At 36.3% G+C, this 27,492-nt stretch overlaps 1 protein-coding gene across 1 annotated transcript in view; it reads right to left on the bottom strand.

The window, feature by feature from the left end:
- Positions 1-761: 761 nt before the first annotated feature.
- TMPRSS11D (transmembrane serine protease 11D) overlaps positions 762-27,492 on the bottom strand; it is a gene marked incomplete at its 5' end in the record, with an annotated part of 33,671 nt that continues 6,940 nt past the window's right edge. The window contains 8 exons of the mRNA XM_045056748.1: positions 762-949; positions 3,979-4,121; positions 5,245-5,504; positions 10,978-11,155; positions 13,968-14,006; positions 17,491-17,519; positions 17,781-17,942; positions 24,277-24,344. Of these exons, the coding sequence (XP_044912683.1) occupies positions 788-949; positions 3,979-4,121; positions 5,245-5,504; positions 10,978-11,155; positions 13,968-14,006; positions 17,491-17,519; positions 17,781-17,942; positions 24,277-24,344 (1,041 nt within the window). The remainder of the gene's footprint in view (positions 950-3,978; positions 4,122-5,244; positions 5,505-10,977; positions 11,156-13,967; positions 14,007-17,490; positions 17,520-17,780; positions 17,943-24,276; positions 24,345-27,492) is intronic.

The following is a 27,492-nucleotide window of genomic DNA, read 5'->3' as shown; positions in this document are numbered from 1 at the left end:
AGAAAAACAGAGAGAATCCCAAGCAGTCTCCACGTTGTCAACTTAGAGCCTGATGCAGGCTTGATCTCACGAAGTGTGAGATCATAACCTGAGCTGAAACCAAGAGTCAGACACTTAAGTGACTGAGCCACCCAGGCGCCCCAAGATATTTTTAATAAAATTCATCATAAAAATTATAATTCTTTGGGTCTCAGTTGAGCAGTGACTATTTTAGCTTTGATCTTAAATACCTGAAATTCCTCAGTTTCTTTGGGAGTGTGTTCTTATAGGGTAATTAAAATTGCTGTACAATGACTTCACATATTTAATTTTAGGACTTACACTGCCTATTGAGTAACCAGAAATTTCAAATAAATAGGATTTTTATTTCCTCATGCTATTCTTGCTGCCTTGACTATTATTCTACTATTATCAGCTTCAGTGAGACTTTTCAGGGAAGACTCCTCCAATGCTGCAGTCTTGTCCAGATTCCTCTAATATCTTCTCTCAGGGTACCTGTTTTTCTCACTATGAGCTCTTATCACAACTGTAATAAAATTGTTACCTCTGTAACTAGTTTACATGTTTCCCCTGGCACACAGCCACAATACTATGCAACATTCATATAGCTTTCTTGAGAAAACAAATCTGTAGTAATAAAGAACAAATTGTGTTTGCGAAACGATATTTATGTGACCGGAGGTTAAAATAGGGCAACTTCGGGTTCTTTTGCAGCTGAAAGGCAAGGTTTTGGAATTTTAGGCATACACCTGCGTACAGACTTTGCCACAGAGATGCCTTTATTGCTCTAGACCCCAGTTTTTTCGGTTATCCAAGCACGGTAGGCTGTCACTCGCGTATATACTCCTGGCTTATCTGGCAGACCACATTGATCCCCCCAGCTTACTATCCCCACAAGGAACCAAAGCCGCCGTGAGTCCTCTTGAACTAGTGGGCCACCAGAGTCACCCTGAAAGAAACACAATGATTGAATTTAAGTGTGAGACCACCCTGAAGTATTAAGGAGTTTATTTCTGTCAGTAGAAGTCACACCCAGTATGACAATAAAAATAATCTGACATTTCTTGTGAAATGTTACAGCAAGTTGAAACAGTGTACCAATTTCATGTGAAAATTAACCAAAATCCTTTAAGAACACACACTGTTCCTTCCTCAGGTGTGAGAAGACGAGGTGCATGTTTCCCAGACTGTCCTCAGTCACCTGGTGTACTGCTTCCCATCCCAGACTTTACCTCCTCCAGGAAGCCTTCCCAGGGCTGTTCTTTCCCACTGCCACCCCTTCTAGCTTTGGGTTGGGTTAGTTTTTTACTTCCTGTGTTCCACATCTTGTGTGTATCTCTTTCACCACTTCTATATTATTTTATGCAAACACATTGTATGCCTGTTTGAACTTATTCCCTTGCACCAATTCCCCTTGTGACAACCACACATTGCTGCAAAACTCACAGCATTTAGGATACTTGTTCAGTGTCTGTTTTTCTGGTTATTCTGTAAGGTCTGCCAGGGAAGGCATACTTATTCTGCACCCTGCTATATCCTAAGCTTCTAACTCACGGGAGATGCTAAGCAAATATTTGTTGAATGGATGAAGTTTCATTTGTCTTCCTATTCGTAGTACCTGCATGGTGTCTGATGCATAATAATATATCATCAAAAAGTATTCTTTGGTGAATAATCACAAAGAAATGTATAAGGCAATGAGTAAAACACTCCTTATGAAATACTGGCCAATTATAATAACCCAACCAACAAATATTTGTACATGCAATAATCTAGCTGGGGAGACAGATTTAGTCCATTTTACATGCTGCATGATAGATTGAGTCTGTGGGTTCTGGAGTTAGATAGACTGGGTAAGAAGAATTCTCCACTTCTCAGCCATATGACCTTCAGTAAAGTATTTAATAGCTTTTCTGATCTCAGTTTCCTCATCTATGAGTAATGTTTCTGTATGTTTAAATGAGTTTTATACATGTAACACTTCCAGTATAGCCTGGCATACAGTCTGTACTACTAATAAAAGCCAACTATTATCAAGTGTGCTTTTAGAATGGTTTGCTATTCATTTGCTCTTTGTAGCTAGCTCTTCTAATTACTGGTTTAGATGGGGAGAAGGGTCAGTGTGTGAATCGCCAATCGCATGGCAAGCACTGCATGCAGCTGATTGGCACCTGCCTCCTTCAGGTTGTGTGTTCGTGCTCCAGCTACCCAGTTCTTTTTCACCGTTGTGCTTCTGCTGCTATTCTTTCTAGTAAGGAATTTCTCTGCATAATATCTAAGAGTGGACGAGCAGATGTTAAACTAAGAGAGACATGTAATTTATCCTGTATCTGGACAGCTTCACTGCCTGGTTGTGCAGGCATTTTAACTTGTGTTCCCTCTTCTAGACTATAGCCTTGATGAGTGCAGGGAACACATAGTTGTGCTAGCACTGTATCTGGTGCACAGAAAACATACAATTTCTATGAATAAATGAACCGAAACAAGTATGATCTCATAATCTCTTTTGTAAAGTGCTAGTTCTTTCTGATGCACAAACTCTATGTATTGTAGTATTTCAGCTGAAAATTAGTGAGGTCCAGAGTGCAACACATAGGGGGAATTTCATGATGACTTGATCCGGGCTTGAGGGGAAGAGTGGAAATTGTGTATGCAGAAGGAAAGGGGCATTTTGAGTAAGGCACGAGTAATGCCCTTTTATATTTCATGTGTTTCCCTAAGTCGGTTCTAATTAATGCTGAATTGTCAGTGTAGATGTGTGTTACTTATTTGGTGAATTTTTTTGAAAACTATGAAGTTTGAGAATTTGTTGTTACAGAACTAGCAATAAAAAAAATAGGAAGTGGAACAAGAAGTGTTTCCTATCACAAAGACATCTCCACTTAAAGGGAACAAAGGGCTAATGGGTAATTAATGGTTTCTTGAAAACTGATAAACAGTTCCTCTCCATTTATACACAACTTGTGGTCAATAAAAATGTTTCATTTAGGGGAAAATGCCCAAAATGTGAAAAAAACTGTGGAAGAGCTACTTCTTACCCATTTTTTCAAGAATGTGAGAACTAAAATATAAAAGTCAGTAATGTATGCAAACCATAAGAGACTCTTAAAGATAGAGAACAAACTGAGGTTTGATGGAGGGAGGTGGGTGGGGGATGTGCTAGATGGGTGATAGGTACTAAGGAAGGCACTTGTGTTAAGCACTGGGTGTTGTCTGTAAGTGATAAGTCACTTAATTCTACACCTGAAACCAATTTTACCATATATGTTAATTAGAATTTAAGTTGAAATAAAAAAGTGAAATAAAAAAATTGAAATAAAAAACTGTCAGCATTGTTTGAGGAAAGAATAAACTTGATTTTTCTGCATACAATTTCCCCCACCCCCCAAACAGCAGCAGATTCCCTAAGAAAAGATTAATTTTTCTTAATTCCAGAAATGTAATTTTGGATACTAAGTAGTTATTGCTGTTACTATATGAGGTTGGATTTCAGACATAGGATCAAAATCTATTAAAGGATATAACCACATTAATTGCTTAGATAATTTAATTAAAAATGTTAGCATTAAAATCCTATTGTAATTATTTTAAAGTAAGAATTTCATAGTTATTTTCATTTTTATGTTTGGTTAAAAAAGACAGGACTGATCTAAATAGTTCCCCCCTCCCTCATTTGTGCTGTTTTACAATTATAGAAACTGTCGTGACTGAAATAACTAAGCTTTTTGTGTACATTTTTTATCTTCAGGGTGCTGATATTCAGGTGTTATTTATATTAAAAATCACAAAGAAAGTTCTTAAAATTAACATTGGATCAATTTCATAAGAGAATTTTAACTGTAAAATCTATATAACAATTTTTTGGAGGATCAGGGCTGTGTATTCTAATTATGTTACCTCTGTGCTCATCACAGTATCACATGCCAGTAAGTGCTTATGAACTTGGATGATGACATGATAACATTATTTTGAACTTACTCGGCATGCATCCACTCCACCTTGAGGTAGTCCAGCACATAGCATTCCCGACAAAACAGCTCCATTATAACTAGTTGGTGCATTACATGCATCATTACTTATTATTCTGACCCGTGCTTGCTGTAGATCTGAAACTGTGCTACCTGTGAAGTATAAAGCAGAAATGGAATGGGTAAATTAATGATTCTGTGTCAAATATGGGAAGGAATAACTGTACTCCAAAACACTGTATCTTATTTAGCAAAGAAGGCTATGGAAGATATATTGGGAGTTTCTTTTCAACAAAGATGCCCATAGTAAAGAAGAATAAACCCTCTACACAGCTCAATTTTATTTTTTTACCTTACTTTGTGATGCAGTGCCCCTTGGACCTTAAGAGCAAAACATATCTGCTATTTTAATATTGACTAGCAGCATTTAAGTTATTCACTGACTGACTTTGAATTGGAAAATTACATATTGAGTAAACTTTAATTTACCAATGAAAGAGAAACCAGTCTGGTTTCAAGGCTAAAGAAATAATTTATTTTACTTGTATTGATGTTCCTTCAGAATGGCACTGCCATTTTTATGATTGGCACACATTTTATCTATTACACCAAATTACTTTCAGTGGTGAAAACACAATGAGGTATTTTCTAGGACAATTAAGTCTTCATATTATTTCTCGGAGATACAGTCTACAGCATGACCTGAAGCATGTGGAAATTGTTAATGCTATGTCCTTCCATGCCCTGGTTGATATTCTCTTCACCATGGCCCTATTTGTTCTTTTACATTGCCCTCATTATTCATTCAATAAACAAAGAGTGAGCAATGCTTATATATGTAGAGTTTCTTGCTCTAGAGGTAGAATTCATTTCATCTCAGAATACCTTAATGATTGTTAACACCTTAGAGGGTGTTAAAACCCTTAGAGAATACCTATCAAAATCTTCTTTTCAAAATTAAAAATTTTCTTTATATGAGAGACATTTGAGACCTATAGAGTCCCTGGTACATTGAAAAACTCATGTTTCTTCACCACTTTTATTTTACATTTCCCTATTACTATGTTTGAGAATCCCCCATGATTTCTAGGGACACTGCTTTGCTTTGCTGAAGTTATGTAGTAATAACTAGAGGTTGTACTCATCAGAATATGGGATCGTTCCTTCCACAGAAATGTCCTTCAGGTGTTCCCTAATTAAATTACATAACAGCAAGTCCCAGGAGATTTTGTTGTTGTTGTTGTTGTTGTTGTTTGATTTTTCCTGAAACACTTACCGCCATATTCTTGAGATCCCCATCCTGTTACATAAGCAGTAGACCCAGGCGGAATATTCTGGGTAGCCTCCGGGAGACACACCCTATGGATATCTTTGGTAAAGGTGATGCCTCTGTCAAGTTGTATAGCTGCAATATCATTTTCATGAGTTGCAGGGTTATAATTGCTATGGATTAAAATAGTCCTTACTCCTCTTCTCTGTTTAGGAAATGTTGTTGAAACACCAAAAGTGACAGTCCACTGACGAGGATTAGGGTAGCTAAAAAAATATGAGAATGTGTTTTGAATAGTGAATTTATGAGCATTTCAAATATTTGAATTTTGGGTTTGCCGTCCCTTTCCCGGCTAGCAACTATTTGATCAATATCTCTTTGGTATATATTTTCTGGATTACATAGTTAGTAAATGAATGATAATTTGTCTAAAGGGTCTGCGAATTGAAGAGTTGATTAACTCAGTGTTGCTCCTAAGCTTGAATAAAAGTAAAATGTATCCACACAACAACAATTTAAGAGTTTTGTGGAGTTTAGATATAGGTGATACAGAAATAAAAATTATATGTCCAGGAAATAATCTTATAATGTACAGTAGCTTATGTAAGAGTGAATGCTAGTTAAAAATTCTAAAGAAAAAAGTAGTTTACAACCACTGAATACATGAATTTTTCATATTGAACTTCTTTTGATCAGTCTCTTTACAGAGAAAATTTTAAAGCTATTGTTCTCTTCTTTCCCTCCCTTCCTTTTCTTTCTTCCAGCAAACGAATAAGAGCATGATTTTGGAATCAGTTAGAATTAGGGGTGCCTGGGTGGCTCAGTCGGTTAAGTGGCCGACTTTGGCTCAGGTCATGATCTCACGGTCCGTGAGTTCGAGCCCTGCATCAGGCTCTGTGCTGACAGCTCAGAGCCAGGAGCCCGTTTCAGATTTTGTGTCTCCCTCTCTCTGACCCTCCCCCGTTCATGCTCTGTCTCTCTCTGTCTCAAAAATAAATAAACGTTAAATAAAAAAAAAATTAGAATTAGATTTAAATCTTGGCTATGCCATATATTAACTGTGTTATTTAGGGCAACTTACTTAATATCTTTAATTCTCAGTTTATTTTTGCACAAAATGTGACTGATTATATGCCCTCACTTAGTTGTAAGTATTGAAACAATGTTTGGCATACAAGGTAAGCACTCAGTGGAAATAACTATTATTTTCATTAGTTATAGTTGAACAAGTCATTACTACATGTTTACTTTATATAAGAAACAGTATGAGTCTCTGGGAATAAAAATATAAATAAATAACTATGCTACAGGAATCAGACAACAAAAAGACGTAAAAAGTATCCAGATTGGCCAGGAGGAAGTATAACTTTCATTATTTGCAGCTGACATGATACTATATATAGAAAACCTTAAAGACTCCACAAAAAAACTGCTGGAATTAATAAATTCAATAAAGTCCCAGGATACAAAATCAACATACAGAAATATGTTGCATTTCTATACACCAATAATGAAACAGGGAAAAAGAGAAATTAGGAATCAATCCCATTTACAATTGCACCAAAACCAATAAGATACCTAGGAATAAACCTAACCAAAGAGGTAAAGAATCTGTACACTGAAAACTATGGAAAGCTTATGAAAGAAATTGAAGAAGACACAAAGAAATGGAGAAAAAATCCATGCTCATGGATTAGAAGAACAAATATTGTTAAAATGTCTATATTACCCAAAGCGACCTACATATTCAATGCAATCCCTATTGAAATAATACCAGCATGCTTCACAGAGCTAGAACAAGCAATTCTAAAATTTGTATGGAACCAGAAAAGACCCAGAATAGCCAAAGTAATGTTGAAAATGAAAAATAAAACTGGAGGCATCACAATTCTGGATTTCAAGCCGTATTACAAAGCTGTATTCATCAAGACAGTATGGTACTGGCACAAAAACAGACACCTAGATAAATGGAACAGAATAGAGAACCCAGAAATGGGCCCACAAATATATGGCCAACTAATCTTCCACAAAGCAGGAAAGAATGTCCAATGGGAAAAAGACTAACTCTTCAACAGTTACTGTTGGAAAAACTGGACAGCAACATGCAGAAGAATGAACCTAGACCACTTTCTTACACCATAGCCAAAAGTAAATTCAAAATGGATGAAAGACTTAAATGTGACACCTGAAACCATAAAAATCCTAGAAGAGAACTCAGGTGGTAACTTCTTTGATATCAGCCATAGCAACTTCTTTCTAGACATGTTTCCTGAGGCAAGGGAAACAAAAGCAAAAATAAACTATTGGGATTACTTCTGCACAGTGAGGGAAACAATCAACAAAGCTAAAAGGCAACCTTCAGAATGGGAGAAGATATCTGCAAATGATATATTTGATAAAGTGTAGAAGGTTTATTACCCCAAACATATAAAGAACTAATAAATCTCAACACCCAAAAAACAAATAATCCAATTAAAAAATGAGGAGAAGACATGAACATTTTTCTGAAGAAGACATACATTCAGCAGACACGTGAAAAGATGCTCAACATCACTGATCATCAGGGAAATACAAATCAAAACTACTCTAAGATACCACCTCACACCTGTCTGAATGGCTAAAATCAACAACACAAGAAACAGGTGTTGGTGAGGATATGCAGAAAGGGGAACCCTCTTGCATTGTTGGTGGGAATACAAACTAGTGCAGCTACTCTGGTTTCCTCAAAAAGTTAAAGAATAGGATTACCCTGGGGCACCTGGATGGCTCAATTGGTTAAGCATCCTACTTCGGTTCATGTTATGATCTCAAGGTTCATGAGTTCAAGCCCTATTGCAAATTCTGTACTGACAGCTCAGAGCCTGGGGCTTGCATCAGATTCTGTGTCTCCCTCTCTCTCTGCTCCTCCCCCTCTCATACTTTGTCTCTCTCCTGTCAAAAATAAATAAACATTAAAAAAATTAAAAAAAATAGGACTATCCTATGATCTAGCAATCACACTACCAGGTATTTACCCAAAGAGTACAAAAATACTAATTCAAAGGGATACATGCACCCTAATGTTTATAGTAGCATTATCTACAATATCCAAATTGTGGAAAAAGCCCAAGTGTTCATCAACTGATGAATGGATAAAGAAGAGGTGGTACACACACACACACACACACACACACACACACACACACACACACACACACTGGAATATTAGCCATAAAAAGAATGAAATCTTGCCCTTTGCAATGATGTGAATAGAGCTAGAGAGTATTATGCTAAGTGAAATAAGTCAGTCAGAGAAAGACAAACACTATATGATTTCACTTATATGTGGAATTTAAGAAGCAAAACAAACAAGCAAAGGGGAAAAAGGAGAGAAAAACAATCTAAGAAACAGAGCCTTAACTATAGAGAACAAACTTATAGTTACCAGAGAGGAAGTGGGTGGGGGGATGGGTTAAATAGATGATGAGGATTAAAAAGCACCAGGTGTTGTATGAAAGTGTTGAATCACTATATTGTACACCTGAAACTAGTATTACACTGTATGCTAACTTTCTGGAATTTAAAATCTTAAAAATATATAAATAACTATGGTCTCTGTTCATGAGCAGCTCCACATGAGACAATTAAGTATCATAAATCACAGGGACTACTGCTAAAGATAAGTGAGCAGATTTCTGTGAGAGTACCATGGGGGAGGAAGAAAGCATCAGGGAAGACTTCATAGGGGAAGTGATAACTCAAAAATCTTCTCTTGGACTCTTGGAGGGCCTTATCACATCTATATATCTTGGTGTAAGGCTGGCTGTGTCCCCAGAAATCCTCGTTGATGGGTTCTCAGTGACAATCAGGCCTACTGGAAGTGTGCCAATATAAGGTTCACAGTTTGTTAGCTTTCCTGGATCAATTTAGTAGTGAATAGAAGGATTGGGGAGGCATAATTCAAAGATGTTCCAAGCATTTAAAATCATGAATTATGGGGTGCCTCGGTGGCTCAGTCAGTTAAGTGTCTGGCTCTTGATCTCAGCTAAGGTCGTAATCTCACCGTCTGTGGGATTTGTGCTGACAGCGCAGAGCCTGCTTGGGATTCTTTATCTCCCCGTCTCTCTGCCCCTTCCCTGCTCACTCTTTGTCTCTCCAAATAAATAAAAAAAAAAGTTAAAATCATGAATTACTTTGGTAAACATTGATGATATTTATAATGGTGACTTTCATTATAGTGATATCCTTTACTTAGCTTTTGGTAGTTGGGTCTGCACAGGGCTTAGAATACAGACTGTTTATGTATTATATCCTTCGTTATACTAAATCCAAGCATTTGCATTTCTGGTTCCCACACTCAGAAGTGATTAAAATCAATTAGTTCCATAGTTCTTCTTTGGCCTTTCAAGTGGAAATAAAGATTGAACCTTTAGCTCCAGCCAGATTGCATTATTCTCTTACTATTTTTCAGGTGTAAGAGCATTTTCTCAATCTTCTTCTTCTCCCTAAAATGTTAATATCCCTTCCTCCATTTCTTCGTATTGGAATTCTGAAAAATCTTCACTATTTCTAAGAAGTCCTTTGCAGATTTGAGGGTATTGCTGCATAATATAGTGCCTGTTACAAAACGATTAAATTAAGAGGGAGTAAAGTTTAACAAGACTAGCGCACAATGCTCTTAAACCTGAAAAAGTAGGCAGAATCCAGGGGAAGAGAATAATGCAGTCTGACTGGAACTCAAGGTTCATGCTTTGAGAAAGAAATTTGGATTGTTTCAGTAGGAGGGCTATGGGTGTGTAGTAAGTTGGATTTTAGACTATGGATATTGAGTGAGTCTGAGAAGAGTAGATATGGTCAGAGGCACATTTGAGTTTAGATGTCTTCACTTAGTGAATGTTTTGAGATTAATTCCCAGCAACTGTTAGGGTCTAGGATGCTCCAATAATAAGGTGTGTCTGAACCTCACAGATTTGAGTCATCTAGGTCTAAATTTCTATCATGAGTAAGTTTATGCATCCTACTATCCACTGGCAGTTTATTACCCTCATGTTAGCACTATCCTTTAGTCACATCAGTGAAGAATTTTCTAGAAGTTGTTTAAATTCATTTTATTTATGCTACTCACTGTTATTGATCATTATCTTTGTGTATGTCTATCTCCAACATTAGAATGTAGGCTCACTTAAAGTATAGGCAGTGTTTAATTACCTTCTGTGATAATACTGTGCTCATAGTAGATACTCAATAATTGTTTTGAAAGAATTAGTTAATGGCATAAGGCAGTCTCAGATCAGCCATGAGCCTGCTGATCAGCTTATATGATGTAATGTGCAAATTTCCTACAGCAATTAATTTTGCTAACACTTAACATGTTTGCATTAGTGTATCTAATCCTATCAATAAGGCTAAGACACAGATAATAGTATCTTCCTAATTTAGGCAAAAAAAAAAGGCTTATAAAGGTTCAGTAAATTTCTCAAGTTTTCATAGCTAGGATTTAAATTAAACACTCTTACATATAGATCATTGTTCTTTACCATGATGGCACACTATTACCTGAAAGAGAAAAATAGTATTAAATTAGCCAGCTGAAGGAGGAAAAAAAATGTTTTTGCTATCATGAATAGGAAGAAAAGGCTCATTAATTTTTTTCCACATGCAATTATTTCTAGCATAATCCAATCATGTTCAGTCCAGGGTGGAGTCCTGTATCTGTCTCTCCTAGTTGTTCCCAGGTGGGTGGATAAGCTATAGCCTTACCTTCTGAAGCAGTGAGCTGCTGTCAAGATCCACAGGCTACTGATCAGGATGCCTCCGCAGTGGTGAACATTATTCGTCTGTAGACTGACTTGCCATGGCCAGTCTCCTTCCTCAGCCTTAGTGCCTCCTAGGATCCTCTCCGCAGACAGAGTTATTAGGTCTGTACGGGCCCCACATCCTAATAAGAAAAAAGCATTAATGTGCTGGGAAGATTATGATTCATTTACATTTGGGAGATGCTGTTAGAGTCTCTCCATCTTTTACAGCTTTTCTGCCTTTTGTATATTTGTCCTTAGAACAGGCTAGCCTTTCCAAAAGCAAGATTAATGTGTTGTTTTTTAGAGTACCTTTGTGACTACTATTGCCTATAGACTGCATTTTAGAGAATATTTCTGAACTTAATTGACATAGAGACTTCAAATTCTAGAGCAACTTTAGAGTTCTCTGAAATTCCTCATCAAAGGGGGTTAAGATAGGTTAGTGCTGGATATACCAGCTCAGGCCACAAGTTCACTAGGAAATTTCCATATAGCTTTGCTACTCCAAAGTATGATCTGTGGACCTGCAGTATGGGTATACCCTGGAAGTTTATTAAAAATGTTGACATGTTGGCACTGTGTAGAATAACCTATGGGTCTATCAATGAATGAATAGGTCAAGAGAATGTGTGTGTGTGTGTGTGTGTGTGTGTGTGTGTATACACACACACACAAGGGATGTATACATATATATTTGTATATACATACATGCATACAGAGATATTATTCAGCCTTGAAAAGGAAGGAAATCCTGTTGTTTGCAAGAACATGGATGAACCTGGAGGGTATCATGCTAAGTAAAATAATCCAGACAAAAACAAATCCAGACAAAAACGGCCTGATACCATTTATATGTGGAATCTTTAAAAAAAAAAAAAGTCAAACTCCTAGAAAGAAGGAATAGAAAGTAGTTTCCAGGGGCTTGGAGGGTAGGGGAAATGTGGAGAATTTGATAAAAAGGGACAAACTTTCAGCTATAAGATGAATAAGTTCTGCTGAGGATATAGTGCAAAACATAATGATTATAGTTGATAACATTATTGTATAATTGAAATTTGCTAGGAGTGTAGAACTTAAATGTTCTCACCAAAAAAAGGGTGGGAGTAAATATGTGAGGTGATGAATATGTTAACTAGATGGGAGAATCTTTTCATAATGCATATGTATAACAAATCATAATGTTGTATACTTTAAATATCTTACAATTTTGTCAATTATACCTCAAAGCTGAAAAAACTTGACTCTAAGACCCACACCAGGAAAAAAAATCAGAAGCTGCATTCCCCCTCTCCCCAAATTTATTGTGGAGTAATTGACAAATATAATTGTATATATTTAAAGTGTACAGTGTGATGAGTTGATAATCCATATACATTGTTGATTACCAAGATCAAGATAACCAACACCTCCATCACATTACATAGTTAACTCTTCTTGTGTGTGTGGTGAGAGTGCTTGAGACCTACTTAGCAACTTCCAAACGTACAATACGGTATTATTAACCGTAGTCACCATGCTGCATGTCAGATCCTCAGAACTTATTAGAAGCTACATTCTTATGAGTGATTCATGTCCACGTTGAAGTTGGAGGAAAACTGCTTTCATCAAGAAATCTCCATAGTGGTAATCCAGCTCATCGTGGAAGTTCCAGTCTACCTCTGTAACTGACTCTATATTACCAAATGTGCCATTTTTCAAGGGCATATTTCATAGAATATTCTTGAGGGTAACTGAGGGTTTCTAAGCATCTAGATGAGGTTTATTTAAGTGCCTTAAAGGAGAAAGCCCATGAACACTCCAATGGCCAAAGCTGAAATGATCATTCAAGCCCTCTTCATCCTCATTCCCATGATTTATTTCCTTTTGTTTAGTCTGTTACTAAAAAATAAGAAGTAAATCATCAGCAACAACTTCTATTGCTCTAAAGTAGTGACACTACTTCAATAGGATATCCATCCAAAAGCATTTTTTTTTTCTTACAGACCTCCAGACTTTCATTAAGAATATACAAAGAACGGGGCACCTGGTTGGCTCAGTCAGTTAAGGGTCTGATTCTAGATTTCTGCTGAGGTTATGCTCTTATGGTTCTGAGATTGAGCCCTGTGTCCAGCTGGGTCCTGGCATGTGGAGCCTGCTTGGAATTGTCTCTCTCCCCTGCCCCCCTCTCTCACAAAGTAAATAAATACACTTTAAAAAAAAAGAATATACATAGAACATAAGTTCCTCTGCTGCATCCTTCAACCAAATTCCCTAGTAAATTACTTAAGCACATTTTCATTAAAATAAGCATGAATTAAATATAAAATGAAGTTGAAAAAGGTACCATTACCTTGTAACATCACTTAAGTATCTGAGATAGGCCAGCTATTGAGGTATATTGAACTAATTTCTAGCTATATTTCATCAGCCAGAGAAGTAAACAGCTGTTTTCTAGGGATTATATTTCTGCTATCCTAGCCTGAGAGTATACAGAATGACATTGGAAAGTAGTGACTTTTCCTTAAGATTTGAGACCTAAAACTAACATCACTTTTTATAATTTTTTTTTTTTACTATACTTTTCGATTAACCTAAATCCACAACAAAGCGAGCTATTCTGGTGATTAGGAGAAGCCATATAAATGGTGTCACCAAACATAATTTATAAGTCTAAGGGAGTGCCACCATAGAACTGGGGCAGGAAAAGCTTCCCAAAGCTGCAAAAAAACTTTTCCTGAGGCCAGACTTGACACAATGCCATTGCTGCCAGCACCTTCCTCTAAAAGGAGGGGAAAACCTACACATCACTCCACTGGCCGTTGGAATCAGCAATGTCTTATCTCAGACCACAGGAGTGAAGTAAGAATAAAAATAACACCTCAATAGAAACTACCTTGACAAAGAGTGCAAATACTTGAATGTTTACTATTTATATTTTGGAAACCATTTTTATAAGGTAATTTTGAAACTTACCTTGAGTGAACATATCCACTGTATCCTGGTCAGTAATTGCTGGTGTTAAAAAAAAAAAAAGTGAGAGTAAGATGAATACAATAAGGACTGTATATTATTACATGTAGTCTTAATTTCTTAAATGTAGTCTTCAGACAACCACCATCAGAATCACTTAGGGCCTGATAAGATACATACAGATTTCTAGGCTTCATCTCAGATCTGCTGAAAGAATGTCTGAGTCATAAGTCCTAGAAATGTGTGTTTACAGTCTTCCCCCAATTTATTGTTATCTATACTTAAGTTTGTGCTTTTTTCTCATCAAACACTAAAAGATACTTAAAAGATATTTAGGGGCGCCTGGGTGGCACAGTCGGTTAAGCGTCCGACTTCAGCCAGGTCACGATCTCACGGTCCGTGAGTTCGAGCCCCGCGTCAGGCTCTGGGCTGATGGCTCAGAGCCTGGAGCCTGTTTCTGATTCTGTGTCTCCCTCTCTCTGCCCCTCCCCCGTTCATGCTCTGTCTCTCTCTGTCCCAAAAATAAATAAACGTTGAAAAAAAATTAAAAAAAAAAGATATTTAAAAGATATTCCTGCTTTCAATTCACTCAGTTTAGTTGGGAAAAGAGAAACATAAGCAAGTTGTTGAGATATGATGTGATAAGTCGTATAAGAGAAGTTAAGTTTTCATTTACCTGAATATATATGTAGGTATATATTGATACATCTGTATTACTCAACTGATACAATTCTTAGTACTGCAGGTGTAACAGTGAGAAAAATATAGGAGGTCTGCCCTCACATGACTTACAGTTTAGAAATTATTTTAAAAAAATCATTCAAATAAATTTAAGTATGAAGTAGAGAGGAGAAAGGAGAGGGTGGTCATGCTACTTGAGATATTCACCAAGTTATCATGGTGAGAAAAACATATGAGCTGTATTCTGAAGACATGAAAGGAATTTTCTAGGTAGACAAGCAGTGAAAGTGTATTCCAGGTGGAAGGTGTAGTGGGCACAAGTGCATGGAGATGTATGATGTTTGTGGAACAATGAAGTCAGTAGAGCTAGGAGTGAAAGTGTGACGTGGGAAAATGGTAGGAGGGCGCAGACAGAAAACTATGTTGATAGTAGATAATGAAGGTCTGTCTATTCTAGTTTAAGGTCTGCACATGCTACAGCCCTCTCAAACTCAAGGTCACCAAATTTTACCCCAGATTTGCTACTTTTGTTATATTTCCTCCTTTAGGAAATGATTCCACTTCTACCAGTGGCTAGAATTCTGAAACAGTCTCCAGTTCCCTCCCTTCCTGTCATTTTCACATTTTATTTGCTTTCAGATTTTGTATCTTCTAGCCTCTAACTATCCTTTGAATCAGGCCTATCCTCCCCATCCCTTTGGCTACTACTTTAGTTCATGCTTTCATCATTTAACATCTGTACTATTCTTTTTTTAATGTTTATTTATGAGACAGAGACAGAGCATGAATGGGGGAGGGGCAGAGAGAGAGGGAGACACAGAATCAGAAGCAGGCTCCAGGCTCTGAGCCATCAGCCCAGAGCCCGACGCGGGCCTCGAACTCACGGACCGCGAGATCGTGACCTGAGCTGAAGTCAGACGCTTAACCAACTGAGCCACCCAGGCGCCCCTAACATCTGTACTATTATAACAACCTTCAGTCTGCGTTCGCTGCCTCCACCTTTGCACTTTTCAATGTGTCTGCCTTTACTTTACCAGGCTGTTTTTTTCCCCTAAAAATCTATGTCCGATCATATCCTTCCTTGCTTGAAAGCTTCTAATGAGAAACCAGTTTCTTTTTTCCTATAAAAGATATCTAACCTTCTCAGACAAGTTTTCATGCTTTCTAAAATCAATTTTTGGAAACTTATTTCCTGCCAGAACTTTCACAGGGTTTGGGTATCATATCTGCTGTGTGTCAGGGGAGTGCAAATATCCTTTTGGATGCCAGGAATAAAAAGAACTGACCACTCCTTTTTATTCTTTGAATGAGAGAGACTTGAGTTCAAATCCTGCCTCCCCTACATGAAGATTGCAGGACTCTGGGCAATTGTCCATCGTTTCTGAGTGGGAACAATAAAAGTAGAGTCTATGGTTGTTGTGGGGATTAAACAAATTGTAATGGATGAGCATCAGCCAGCCAGTCAGAAGGATGTAATAAACCGTGGAGCTAGAGCAGTGTCTTGGAAGTCCCTAAGCATTAACTCTTCAATTGCAGGGGGATGAACTGAGAGTCTGGGGGTAGGGATGGGAGGATTTGAAGAGGCTGGGGAGACATCTTTGTGGGCTTGGTACAGTGGTGGTTTACCGATAGATAGGAAAGCATTTCAATATCGTAACACTTAGTACAGCCATAACAGGCATACACTAATTGAATACCAGTCCAGTGTGGGGGCTACCAAAATCCTTTAATCCTGAGCTTATATTAAGGGAATCATGGTTTATTAATAGTGCATGACAAAGTTGGAGGAGTGTCCTTAAATTCTATGTACATATCAAGTCTTTTTTTTTTAGTCATGCAAGAAATATTAATGGAGCATCTATTATGTAGTAGATGGTAGTAGAAGCACACTGGGATGAACAAGAAAGACTTGTTCTTGCCTTTAGGAAACTTACAGAGTAGGAAGAAGACAATCAACAGAAATATCACACAAATAATTTTGTAGTTTTGATTGTGATAAATGTTATGAAGGAAAATGGAGTCCATGATACAGGTAAATAATTGAGTAATAGAAGTTAGAAAAGGCTTACATTAGAAACCAGTGACCCAGATGAGACCTGATGGATGTAAAGGGATGAACTAGAGAGTATTATAAGAAACTGAAACAATGTATACAAAGGCCCTGAGTCAGGAGGAGAAGAGTTTGGCAGGTGGAGGAAATGAAAATGTGGCCAGATTACGGTGAATAAGGAAGAGTGGTATAATAAGTAGCTGAAGGGGTAAGTTTGAACCAGATCATGCAGGGCTTTAAATGAGATGGTCATATCATTTATTGTCCAAACCAAGATACTTAGGGATTAATATTAATAATGGTTCTTGGACAATTGACATGAACTGGGACTGTCCTGGGTAAGCCTGGGTATCCCAGTTACAGGTCTTTTTTTTGTTTGCTTGTTTTGTGTTTTTGTGGGAAGTCATGGGAAGCTTTTAAATAATGATGAGAATATGTTTTAAAATATAAAACATAACTTCATCAGTATGTGGACAATAGTTTGGAAGGGGCCAACAGTAAATAAAATGGGTAGTATGGAGGCTAGTGCAAATAGTTCAAGTCAGAAATGTTGGCTTGGACCAGAGTGGTAGCAATTGGGATGGGAAAAAATGAAAATAGATTCAAGACAAGAAGAGGTACAGGTATTTTCAGAGAGGAGTTAGGATGCTGCTAAATCTTCTAATTTTCTTCTTTATTCTAGAAGTATTAATCACACACCTCCCGATTGCATGCTGGGTTCTGGGTGAGGTGGAGTGTTAATTCAATTGTTCTCTGACCTTGAGCAGCTATTTACCATTCCTATAGCACACCTACAGATTGAAGATCTGACAGTAATGTCTCTCCTGTTGAGAGATAAGGAGTGTTGAGAGGGAAAAGTAATAAAGAATGTTTAGCAAGTAAAATTTATTATATGAATGCTAAATGATTCTTTAAATTTTAGAATGTTTTATATTAGAGAACTATGTATTATGTCTAGCTTTATAATATATAGTTTTCATAAAGTTTAATTCCAAGGAAAGAAAAGTCAGTCTCATTAAATTAAAATATGAATTAAAACTGGTTTAGTTGATATATTGGGATAAAATGGTATATAAAAATGGTACTTGCATGTTATCTCAGTTGAAGGGTTTATTTCCAAGTTTCCAGAGTTATTAAGCATGTGGTGTAAAACAGACTCAATTCTCCTTTTCATTGATGCTCCATTGTTGTTTCTAGTGAATTTAAATTTCATGACAACATCTGCTTTCACACCATTACCCTCTTGCCTGAAAACCATAAATATATTAAAAAATAGATAATTATAATTTTCAGTTGTTCTGTTTATATATTCTTATTGATTAAACATTAAAAAGATTCATTTGGGCAATTCAACTTTAGAATTTAACTGGTCACATGACAGTGTTTGCATACTTAATGATCTATCACACAATGCTGTTCCACAAATATTTGATTTTGATGCATAGTATGTTGTATCCACTATTTGGTATAGCTTGCTTTGAAGTCAGAATGCCAGAATTTGAATAATACTAGCTCTGCCATTTATGGTTTGACTTTGGTAAGTTATTTGTTTCTTAATCTTTCTGTATTTAAGTCTCCTCACATCAAAATGGGTTGTTATGAAGATTATGTCCATTAATATATGCAAAACTTCTGGGAAGAGTGAATAGTATATACTACATATTAGCTTTTATTAGACTTCACATATCTTAAAAAATAAAACAAAACACCCTTATCTCATTAAACAAACCAGTAAGGAGAGAGGTTCCAAATTTATGTGACTTAAAGCCTCAGGTTAATTTTCTATTACCTAAACCCATTCATGTGGCTACAAAAGCAAAATTTAACTTTTGTACTCATATGTTAAAATTTTACCTCTGTTATCAGCTAACCGCAGATAGTTCTCACAGTGAGCCTTAATAATTTGACTGAAGGCTATAATTATCAAAAATGGATATAATTTCTACTTCTTTCTGTGTGAATTACCATGTAAATCATTTCCTCCACCTAACATTGGCCATCTTCTCTCCTGAAAAGGTGCTTTAGACAAATTTGTCTCTCATATTCATTCTAGGCCTCCTCCTCTCCTCTCAATAGTCATTTCTGCCGTAATATTTATTCCAGATATTAATTTAATATTTACTTAGCAATATTAAATAGGTACCTTCTTGCACTAGGCACTGTTCTTGGTTTCAGAAATTAGCTGTGACCAAGATTCACAGTTGCTATTCTCATGGATTTTGCAGTTTAGATGGAGGAGCAGACACTGAAGAAATATTTATATCCATTTCTAACATCTCAAAAGCCCAAATAATTAAAAAAAAAAACCTTCTCCATATAAAATAACCAGAAGTGTTTGATAAAATACAATACATTTCATTTGGAATGCAAAGCTAAAGTCACGTGAAAGGAAGGGAAATCTTGGAAAGCCAAAAATAAGGAAAATGAATATTATGTGATAAGCACTAGAGTATCCAACAGGCTTGACTTTTAGCATTTACATAGTTGCTGGAGAGGACTCTTTGGGCTAGTGCTAAATAGGGAGATGAACATTAGGTTTCTAAATAAGACCAGGATTCTCAAAGAACTAAACCCTCAATGAAAGCATGGATTGGAAAGAAAAAAATGCACTCATCATGTCATTAAAAAAAAAAAAGGTCTGTAGGTCTATGGGTCTTAGGGTTCCAGGTCTAGACAGAAAAAAGAAGATTCTCCTGATAATTCATGATCATGAGGCTAGCTGCCTGAAAGTTTTGGATTTATAGTACCACCACCTTCATGGTTCCAGAAACTTTAAGAAATTAACAAACAAAAAAGGTCCATATGCTGCTGATCCTCCTAGAGTAACAAATGCTCTGTAATATTGAATGTTAAATCCAGGCTGCATAGTGTCTTACTTATGAAGTGGGATTAAATATAAGCATACAATCCCAATGGCAAACAACATATCATGAGCTAGATTCAGCAGAAAAAGGAAAGCATCCTCAAAAGCGTCACATAATAAAATTAACAGATAACTATACTTGAAATGACTAATGACATAAAAGGGGAGTCATAAATATGAGAAAAGTATAGGACTTTATCAAAACAGACCAGACAGGTTCACAAAAGAAACAAACAGAGCTTGCAGACAGGAATACATAATCATAACTTTTCACTGAAAGTGAAAACTCAATGGGTAGGTTACATAGAATATGACAAAGCTGAAGAGAAATTGGTGAACTGAAAGATGAACATAAAGACATCACACAAAACGTAACAGATAAAGAGATGAAACAGATCAAATAGAGGCTAAGAGACTAGAGAAGTCTCAATGTTTACCTAATGCAAAACTAAAGAATAACAAAAACAAAGGAGCAGCAATATTACAAGAGATGATGAGAATTATCCAGAATTGATGAAGGCATGAAGGCTTAGATCACAATGAGTCTGAGGCATACTAAATAAAAAAAAAAACCCACACATACAAATACATCATTAAAAAACTGTGAACTCCACAGACAAATGGAAGATATTCAGACAATGGAGAAGAGATTAGCTACCAAAGAACATTTTGACTGAAGGACAGGTTCTTTAATAGCAATGAAAAAGGTGATATATAATTGTATATATACACTGAGAGCACAATAGCACTGAGACACAATAGCTATTAATTTGGAATTTTATATCCATACTAAAGTCTTATTCAAGAATGAAGATAAAATAGGACTTTTTGTAGACCAAAGAAAAATTAAAAAGGATAATTTACAGATCATTTACTCTTGTGAAAATTTATTTATTTTATTTTAGAAAGAGAGCGTGAACAGGGGAGAGGGGTAGAGGGAGAGAGAGAATTTTAAGCAGACTCCATGCTTGGCATGGAACCCAAAGCAGGGATCGATCTCATGACTGTGAGATCATGACATGAGCCGAAATTAAGAGTTGGACGCTTAACCAACTGAGCCACCCAGATGCCCTGACTCTTGTGAAAATTTATAAATGAAGTACTTCAGTAAGAGAGAGATTGAACGTAGGAGAGTTGAGGTACAGTAAGAAATAGGGAACAGAGAAGGTGACAAACTGGTTATCTATCATTACAATGACTGATTTGGTGTCATTATAAATAAGGTGGAGCTAAAACATCATTCATAATAACATGAATAAGAGTTCCAAGTAGAAGAAGGGTAATGGATTAAGCCAACTCTCCTTATTTAAATTTTAAGGATAATCACTAAAATAAGGCAAAGATGATTAGAATGCATTAGAAAATATTATCTAACTTTCTGTTTTAGGAGAAATGTCTAACCTATAAGAATATGTAAATAATAAAAATAAAAGGATAGATAAATATATTGAAAAATGATAGCCACAAGAACGTCAATGTAGCTATAATGGTATCAGACACAAGAGATTTTAAGACTGAGGTGCTTGGGTGGCTCAGTTGGTTGAGTGGTCGACTTCAGCTCAGGTCATGATCTCATGCTTTGTGAGCCCTAAAGTTTGAGCCCTATATCGGACTCACTGCTGTCAGTACCAAATATGCTTTGGATCCTCTGTCTCTCTCTCTCTCTCTCTGCCCCTCCCCACCTTGCACACTCTTTCTCTCTCATCAAAAATAAATACACATTAAAAAAAGATATCTTAAGATTAAAAAAATTAGGGATAAAAAAGATTAATATCTTGATAGAACTAATTCCTGAGGAAGATATACCAATTCTAAACATATAGGTACTTGACACTATGTCCTCAAAATATATTGCATAAGGAGAAATAGATAAATCTATAGTGGTAGATTTTATTTGAATGACAAGTATTAAGCTTAATAGGAAGGAACAGAATTAATGACCAGAAATTGATTCTTTGACATATGTAAACAATGTATTGCAGAAGTGGTATCACAAATGGAAGGAAAATGATTCATATGGAAAAATTTAAATCTATTTCTCATATCATATACAAAGTGTCTAAATAGGAGCAAAAATGTTTACAACTTACGAGAAAATATGAATGTCTTTACATACATGAGTAGAAAGAATTTCTTAAGACTATTTGCAACTGACTTTTCACAATCAAAGATGCCATAAGGTTTGAAGATATGCTATGGACAGGAAGAATATATTTGCAACACAGAAAGTGACAAATGATTGCTACCTACTATAAATACAGAATTCCTACAAGTCAACAAGAAAAGACTAACAAAAGTAGAAGAACCAATTCAAAGAAGAGGTATCTTTAGTGAATGACAAACTTTGAATAAGATACCCAAACAGGACCATGTGTTTTACGCTAATTTATTTGATCTTTATAACAACTCTACCAAAGAGGCATGTACCCTCCTCTTGTGAACTGTAACAAACTATCTTTTTAAGGGTAATCCTTTCCTGATTTTTTTTTTACTTACCGTACCTCAAGCTTTCTATTTACACACTGTGTTTAAAACTGAAGGGAAAGGGGGAAAAGTGTGTGCACATTTCCAGCAGAGAGAATAGCTTATATGAAGGTCTTGAGGTTAGGGCCAGTGAAGAACTGAAAGAAGTCTAGTTGGATGATAGTGAAAGATGAGGCCAGGAGAGGCCAATGGAAGGATGGAAGGATTTTAACCAGGGGAGTAATATGTTTAGAATTTTGTTTCAAAAAGTCTTTCTGACTGCATTGTAGAATGTGGAGTGGAGCAAGACTGGAGGAAAGGAGACTCATTAGGAGGCTGTTCATAGTCCAGGAGAGAGATGGTTGAGGGCACTGTTTGAAGAAAAGTTACGGATCTTAGGGATATTTAGAAAATAGAACTGAAAGATTAGATGATTGGATGTATGGGTTGAGGGAGAGGAGGAATTAAAGATGACTTACATATTTCTTGAGCAACTAAGTTGAAAGTGACACCTCAATTAATTTGAGGTAACATTTGGTGGGAGAGAGTTGATAGGTTCAGGTCTGGATTTAGTAAGCTGAGTTGTCTTTGAGATGCCTGTGTGATGACATTAAGGAGATGGCTGTGTACATTCATGACTGGAGATGAGAAGAGAGGACTGGCCCAGAGATGCAACTTTGAGAATGATGAACATATAGGGGTCAATTAAGCCACTGAAAGTCAAGAATGTGAACTGAGAAGATGAGAGGCTTATAGCACAGCCTAATGTCCAACACTTGAAGGATGTGCAGAGAAGGAATAAGAGCTAGTGAAGAAAATTGAGGAGTGAATGGAGAGGTAAGAGGAAAATAGGGTGTGTAGGGTCATAGAAACTACAGGATGGTACTATTTTAAGAAGGATTAAAAATACAACAGTACCAAATATCACTGAGAGGTCCAAACAGAAGATGATATAATTTGCTTGGAGCTTGTGATTTGCATGTCCTTGTTGAATTTGGCAAAGGTGATCAGCATTTTGTGGTGGCATCAGAAGTAAGATTGCAGGGGATTGAGCAGTAAGTGGGAAGTAAAATAGTACAGATGACTCATTCAATCCTACAAGTTTTGAAAGCCAGTGGCTAGTACAGAGATTTTCACAAGACAGTGCTAAGGCGAAAGTGTGCTGAACTGACTAAAATTGATTTGGTAGTACTCTTCCCATGGATTCTTCCTTCCCCTCTCATTTCTCAACAAAACGTATCTGACCAAATGTTCATGCTCTGGACTTACTAAGTATTTCTATAGCAAATAAGAACTATTAATTTTATTGTGGTGGTATTTGGGAACCACCTCCCTTTCAAAGGACTTTTGCATATTATTTGAAGGATTGGGTAATGTGGGCATTTGAGGCATTTGTGGTAAGGTCAGTAAGGGTCAGTATTTTAGCTGGGAGGGCCTGTCTCATCACATCACACAGATAAGTATATATTCAACTAAGGTAGGAATGTCAAATAACTAGAATGCGTGCTGCTACTCCCCTTATTGTTAATTCATGCCACACATGCTTGGATTTGACCACAAGGTCCTTTGTGTTATAGCATTCCAGGCAGATACAAACCAAAAAGCTTGATGTTGGTCATAGTGTTCTGATCTTGGCTGAATATGTCCAGGACCACAGAATTGCACAACTCCAAGGGGGCACTGTTTACATAGACTGTATTGTGAATGGTATCCACTGGATTTATACAGTAGGATGGCCTTGTTACTGTACCCTCACCCAACTCTCTTTAACCTTTCTTTTTTTCTACCATGTATTCAAGTGATATGCTTACTTACATTAGTAATAGATCAAAATGTGGCATGTTTTGTTTTTGTTTATTTGCATTGTTTTTTAAGCTGCCCATAATACTACTTTCATAATATTGCAACAAATTGTGTGAATGTCTCATTATCTATGCTGTGAACAAAAGTCAAATGGGCCATATTGCTTAATATAAGCTTAATATATTACTAGTAATACTACTATTTAATAAACATTAAAGCTTTAATGTTTATTTTTGAGAGAGAGAGAGCGCGTATACACTGGGGAGGGGCAGAGAGAGGGAGACACAGAATCCGAAGCAGGCTCCAGGCTCCGAGCTGTCAGCACAGAACCTGACATGGGGCTCGAACCCACGAACCATGAGATCATGACCTGAGCTGAAGTCTGACACTTAACCAACTGAGCCACCCAGGCACCCCGAAGCTTATATATATTTTTGTATAGTTCCACTTACCTCAGTTTGACAACATGAGCTCTGATGAATTGATTTCTTAAATTTGATTCTTGGAATGTTTTAGTAATCTATAGAAAGAAAGGGGAAAATGTTTTTATGCTTCCAGTTGTTCTCCTTCCTCCCAACCTTGCAACACAGGACTTAAGTTAATGAGGAATAGGGACTGGAGTTTTCAGTTCAGTTCAGTTCAAATTTCAATGAAATTTTAGTTCAATTTCATCTCAACACATAGGATTGATTTAGTCTGGGGAAACAGCCTTTTGATGCAGTGCCTATTTCTTCACTTATGATACAAACATGATAATGGATAGGATGCATCTTCACTAGAAGGCATCTAAACATCAGATGTTGTACTCAGTGTGATTTGGTGGCTCTTCCCAAGGGTGTTGGACAAAAATCAAGTAAACAATGAAAAACAGAGTACTATTTTATATTTCTTCACTGATTGAGGGTGTCAGTATTATCTTTGTATTCTAGAATAGTCTAGAATTCTCATACCTCAGTAATGTTCATAGTTGATAAGAACTGAAGTGAGATGTGGATTATTTAAATTCTAACAAAGTGAATCATTAAATTTGTTAATAGACCAGCCATTAAAGTGTAAGACTATTACATATAGAATGTTTGCAGTTATCACACATTTCCATCATTAGAGAAGAAAGATCTTATTAGCTACCCATGAAGATAAATCACCTTATTTTTAGTGTCTTCTTACTTGATAGGTATGGTTTTGTTCATATTATTCATGAGCTGAATAATGGAAATAATGTAGTTTTTGTGATTTCAACCACCCTCCAGTTATCAGTTTCTTTTCTGTTTAACCAGATATGGAAAGTTCAGTTTTCAAGAAAAAGATAAAATATGTGGCAATATGATCTATTATTATAGTGGTCTCCAAAAATTTTTGATTTTGATGCATTCCTATGGATAAAATATTTTATGCATGAGTAGCACAAACATGTATATTTATTTATAAATTATATATATGCTGTAACACTGTACTGCTAATAATATATACTATAAAACATTGACGAAATTAGAAATTAAAAAGACCAAATTAACAGAGCAAACATTTAGTCATTTTATCTCCTTTATATTTAGTAATAATATTTTCATTGGTAATGTGGATAGAATTTATAATTTTTGAAATACTTTGTGATAAAATGATTTAAAGTTATGATTCTAAGTTTAATTTAAATACTTGGTTTGGAATGCTGAAGACATTTCCACACCATTACATGGCTCTAAATGTATAAAGTGCCTCATTGGCAGAATTTAATAAATCATGACACAAAGTTGTCAGTCCCTCCCAACCATTGTGCAAAGGTTTTGTTGAAATTTAACACGTGACTTTACGTCTTCCCTGATTTCAATTGGTTATCCTTGCAAACCAAATGGAATGTGTTTCATTTTATATGTTTTTTTAAAGAAGTGTGTTTAGGGGCACCTGGGTGGCTCAGTCGGTTAGGCGTATGATTTCAGCTCAGGTCATGATCTCAAGGTTTGTGGGTTTGAGCCCCACCTTGGGTTCTGTGCTGACAATGCAGACCCACTTCAGATACTTTATCCCCCTCTCTCTGCCCCTTTCCTGCTTGTGCTCTCTCTCTGTCAAAAATAAATAAACATTTAAAAAACATTAAAAGAAGTATGTTCAAAATCAACTAAACATGATAGTTAATCCTTCCCCTCCCAGTTTTTATGTGTGCATGTCTAAGCACTTTTATAGGTAAGATGCAACATTTTCAGTAAAACACAAGAAAATCCAAACACCTCATGATGGACCCATTGCTAAACATATTTTCAAAGTCTTCTCTCCATGGTATGAACTTTATTTAAAAAGCACCTAATTTCTTACACTTTGAAGAGACCAGGGTATGTATGTGTGTTTGTGTGTATTAAATATCTTCTAAGATACTGTTTATTGCTTCACTTGGTAAATTTGCTTTAGTCAGTAGCAGTGAAGTGTCAGTTCTGTTATTACCTTACTGTTCCTTTACTTGGTCATTACTGTCCTTGGCATATTAGAGTTATCTCCGAATTGTGGTTTTAAAATTTGTGTTTTGCAGGATTCTTCTCAGTTCCTTTAGTGATTTCGGGGAGGCTTTGTTTAGTTTTAGAACTAGATAATAAAATCTTTAAATCCAGTTGAAACTGCACATTGTTGAAATCTACTCAGAGCAAGTAAAAGTGTTACTGCCCTTCCCCTCTTCCCTCAAGATACCTTTACAAACATTGTGTGGGACCAGCTGACATAAAACCAAACAAGGTACCAATGCCAATCCATTTATTAAATAGTAACAAAACACTTCCTTCTAAAAGATACTCTTTATGAGAAGAAAACATATAGAGTGATATCCAAGTATTTGAGTATTCACAATTAATTACTGTGAATCCCTCCCTGGAATGCACAACCCCATTTTGGAGACCACTGTGAGCCTCTGACTACAATGATGTCTTTATTTTGTATCCCTAAGACTTGGCACAGGAACCAGCAGATAGAATGCGTCTTTTATTTATTCATTCAAAGAACATTTCATTGTCAAGTATGTTATCAAATTGGGGTGTTTTTTTTTGGCATTAAGTAATGATCAGTGCTTTTTTTTTTTAAGCTTATTTGTTTTAAGAGAGAGGGCCTGTGCATAAGCAGGGGAAGGGCAAAGAGAGGGAGAGAGAATCCCAAGCAGGCTCTGTGCTGTTAGCATAGGGTCCATCTTTGGGCTCAATCTCATGAATTATGAAATCATGACCTGAGCTGAAATCAAGAGACAGACGCTTAGCCGACTGAGCCACCCAGGCACCCCAATAATTAATGCTTGTTAAATGGACGTAACTGAAATGAATTTTACCCAGAAGCCCTGATGGTTTAAGTAATATGATAAAATTAATCTCAAATGGGTATTGTTTTCTTTCTCTTCCTATGAACTAGTTTGTTCATGGGACTATAATTAGATATATTTTGGAAAAAGTGGCAATTGTTTCCAGAATTTATTGCATTATCACACCTGATAACAAAGGGGAGTTTCAACAGTTCAGTTGATCCCAGGTATGAATCCTAACTGAAATCTTTTGTTTTATTGACAGAGACCCATCCCATTTAGTCAGAATGCGCTCATGGTTTTGATATATATATTTTGCAAACTGGTGCTTTCAATATTTCTAGATGGCCTTATTCACTTTTTTCACTCATTAAACAACAGTTTTTCAGTAACTTTTTTG

The sequence above is a fragment of the Felis catus genome, chromosome B1, assembly GCF_018350175.1.
Source record: "Felis catus isolate Fca126 chromosome B1, F.catus_Fca126_mat1.0, whole genome shotgun sequence".
NCBI classification, from domain to species: Eukaryota; Metazoa; Chordata; class Mammalia; order Carnivora; family Felidae; genus Felis; species Felis catus.
Note: the sequence above shows the minus strand (reverse complement) of the source record. Positions and strands in the feature narration are given on the sequence as shown.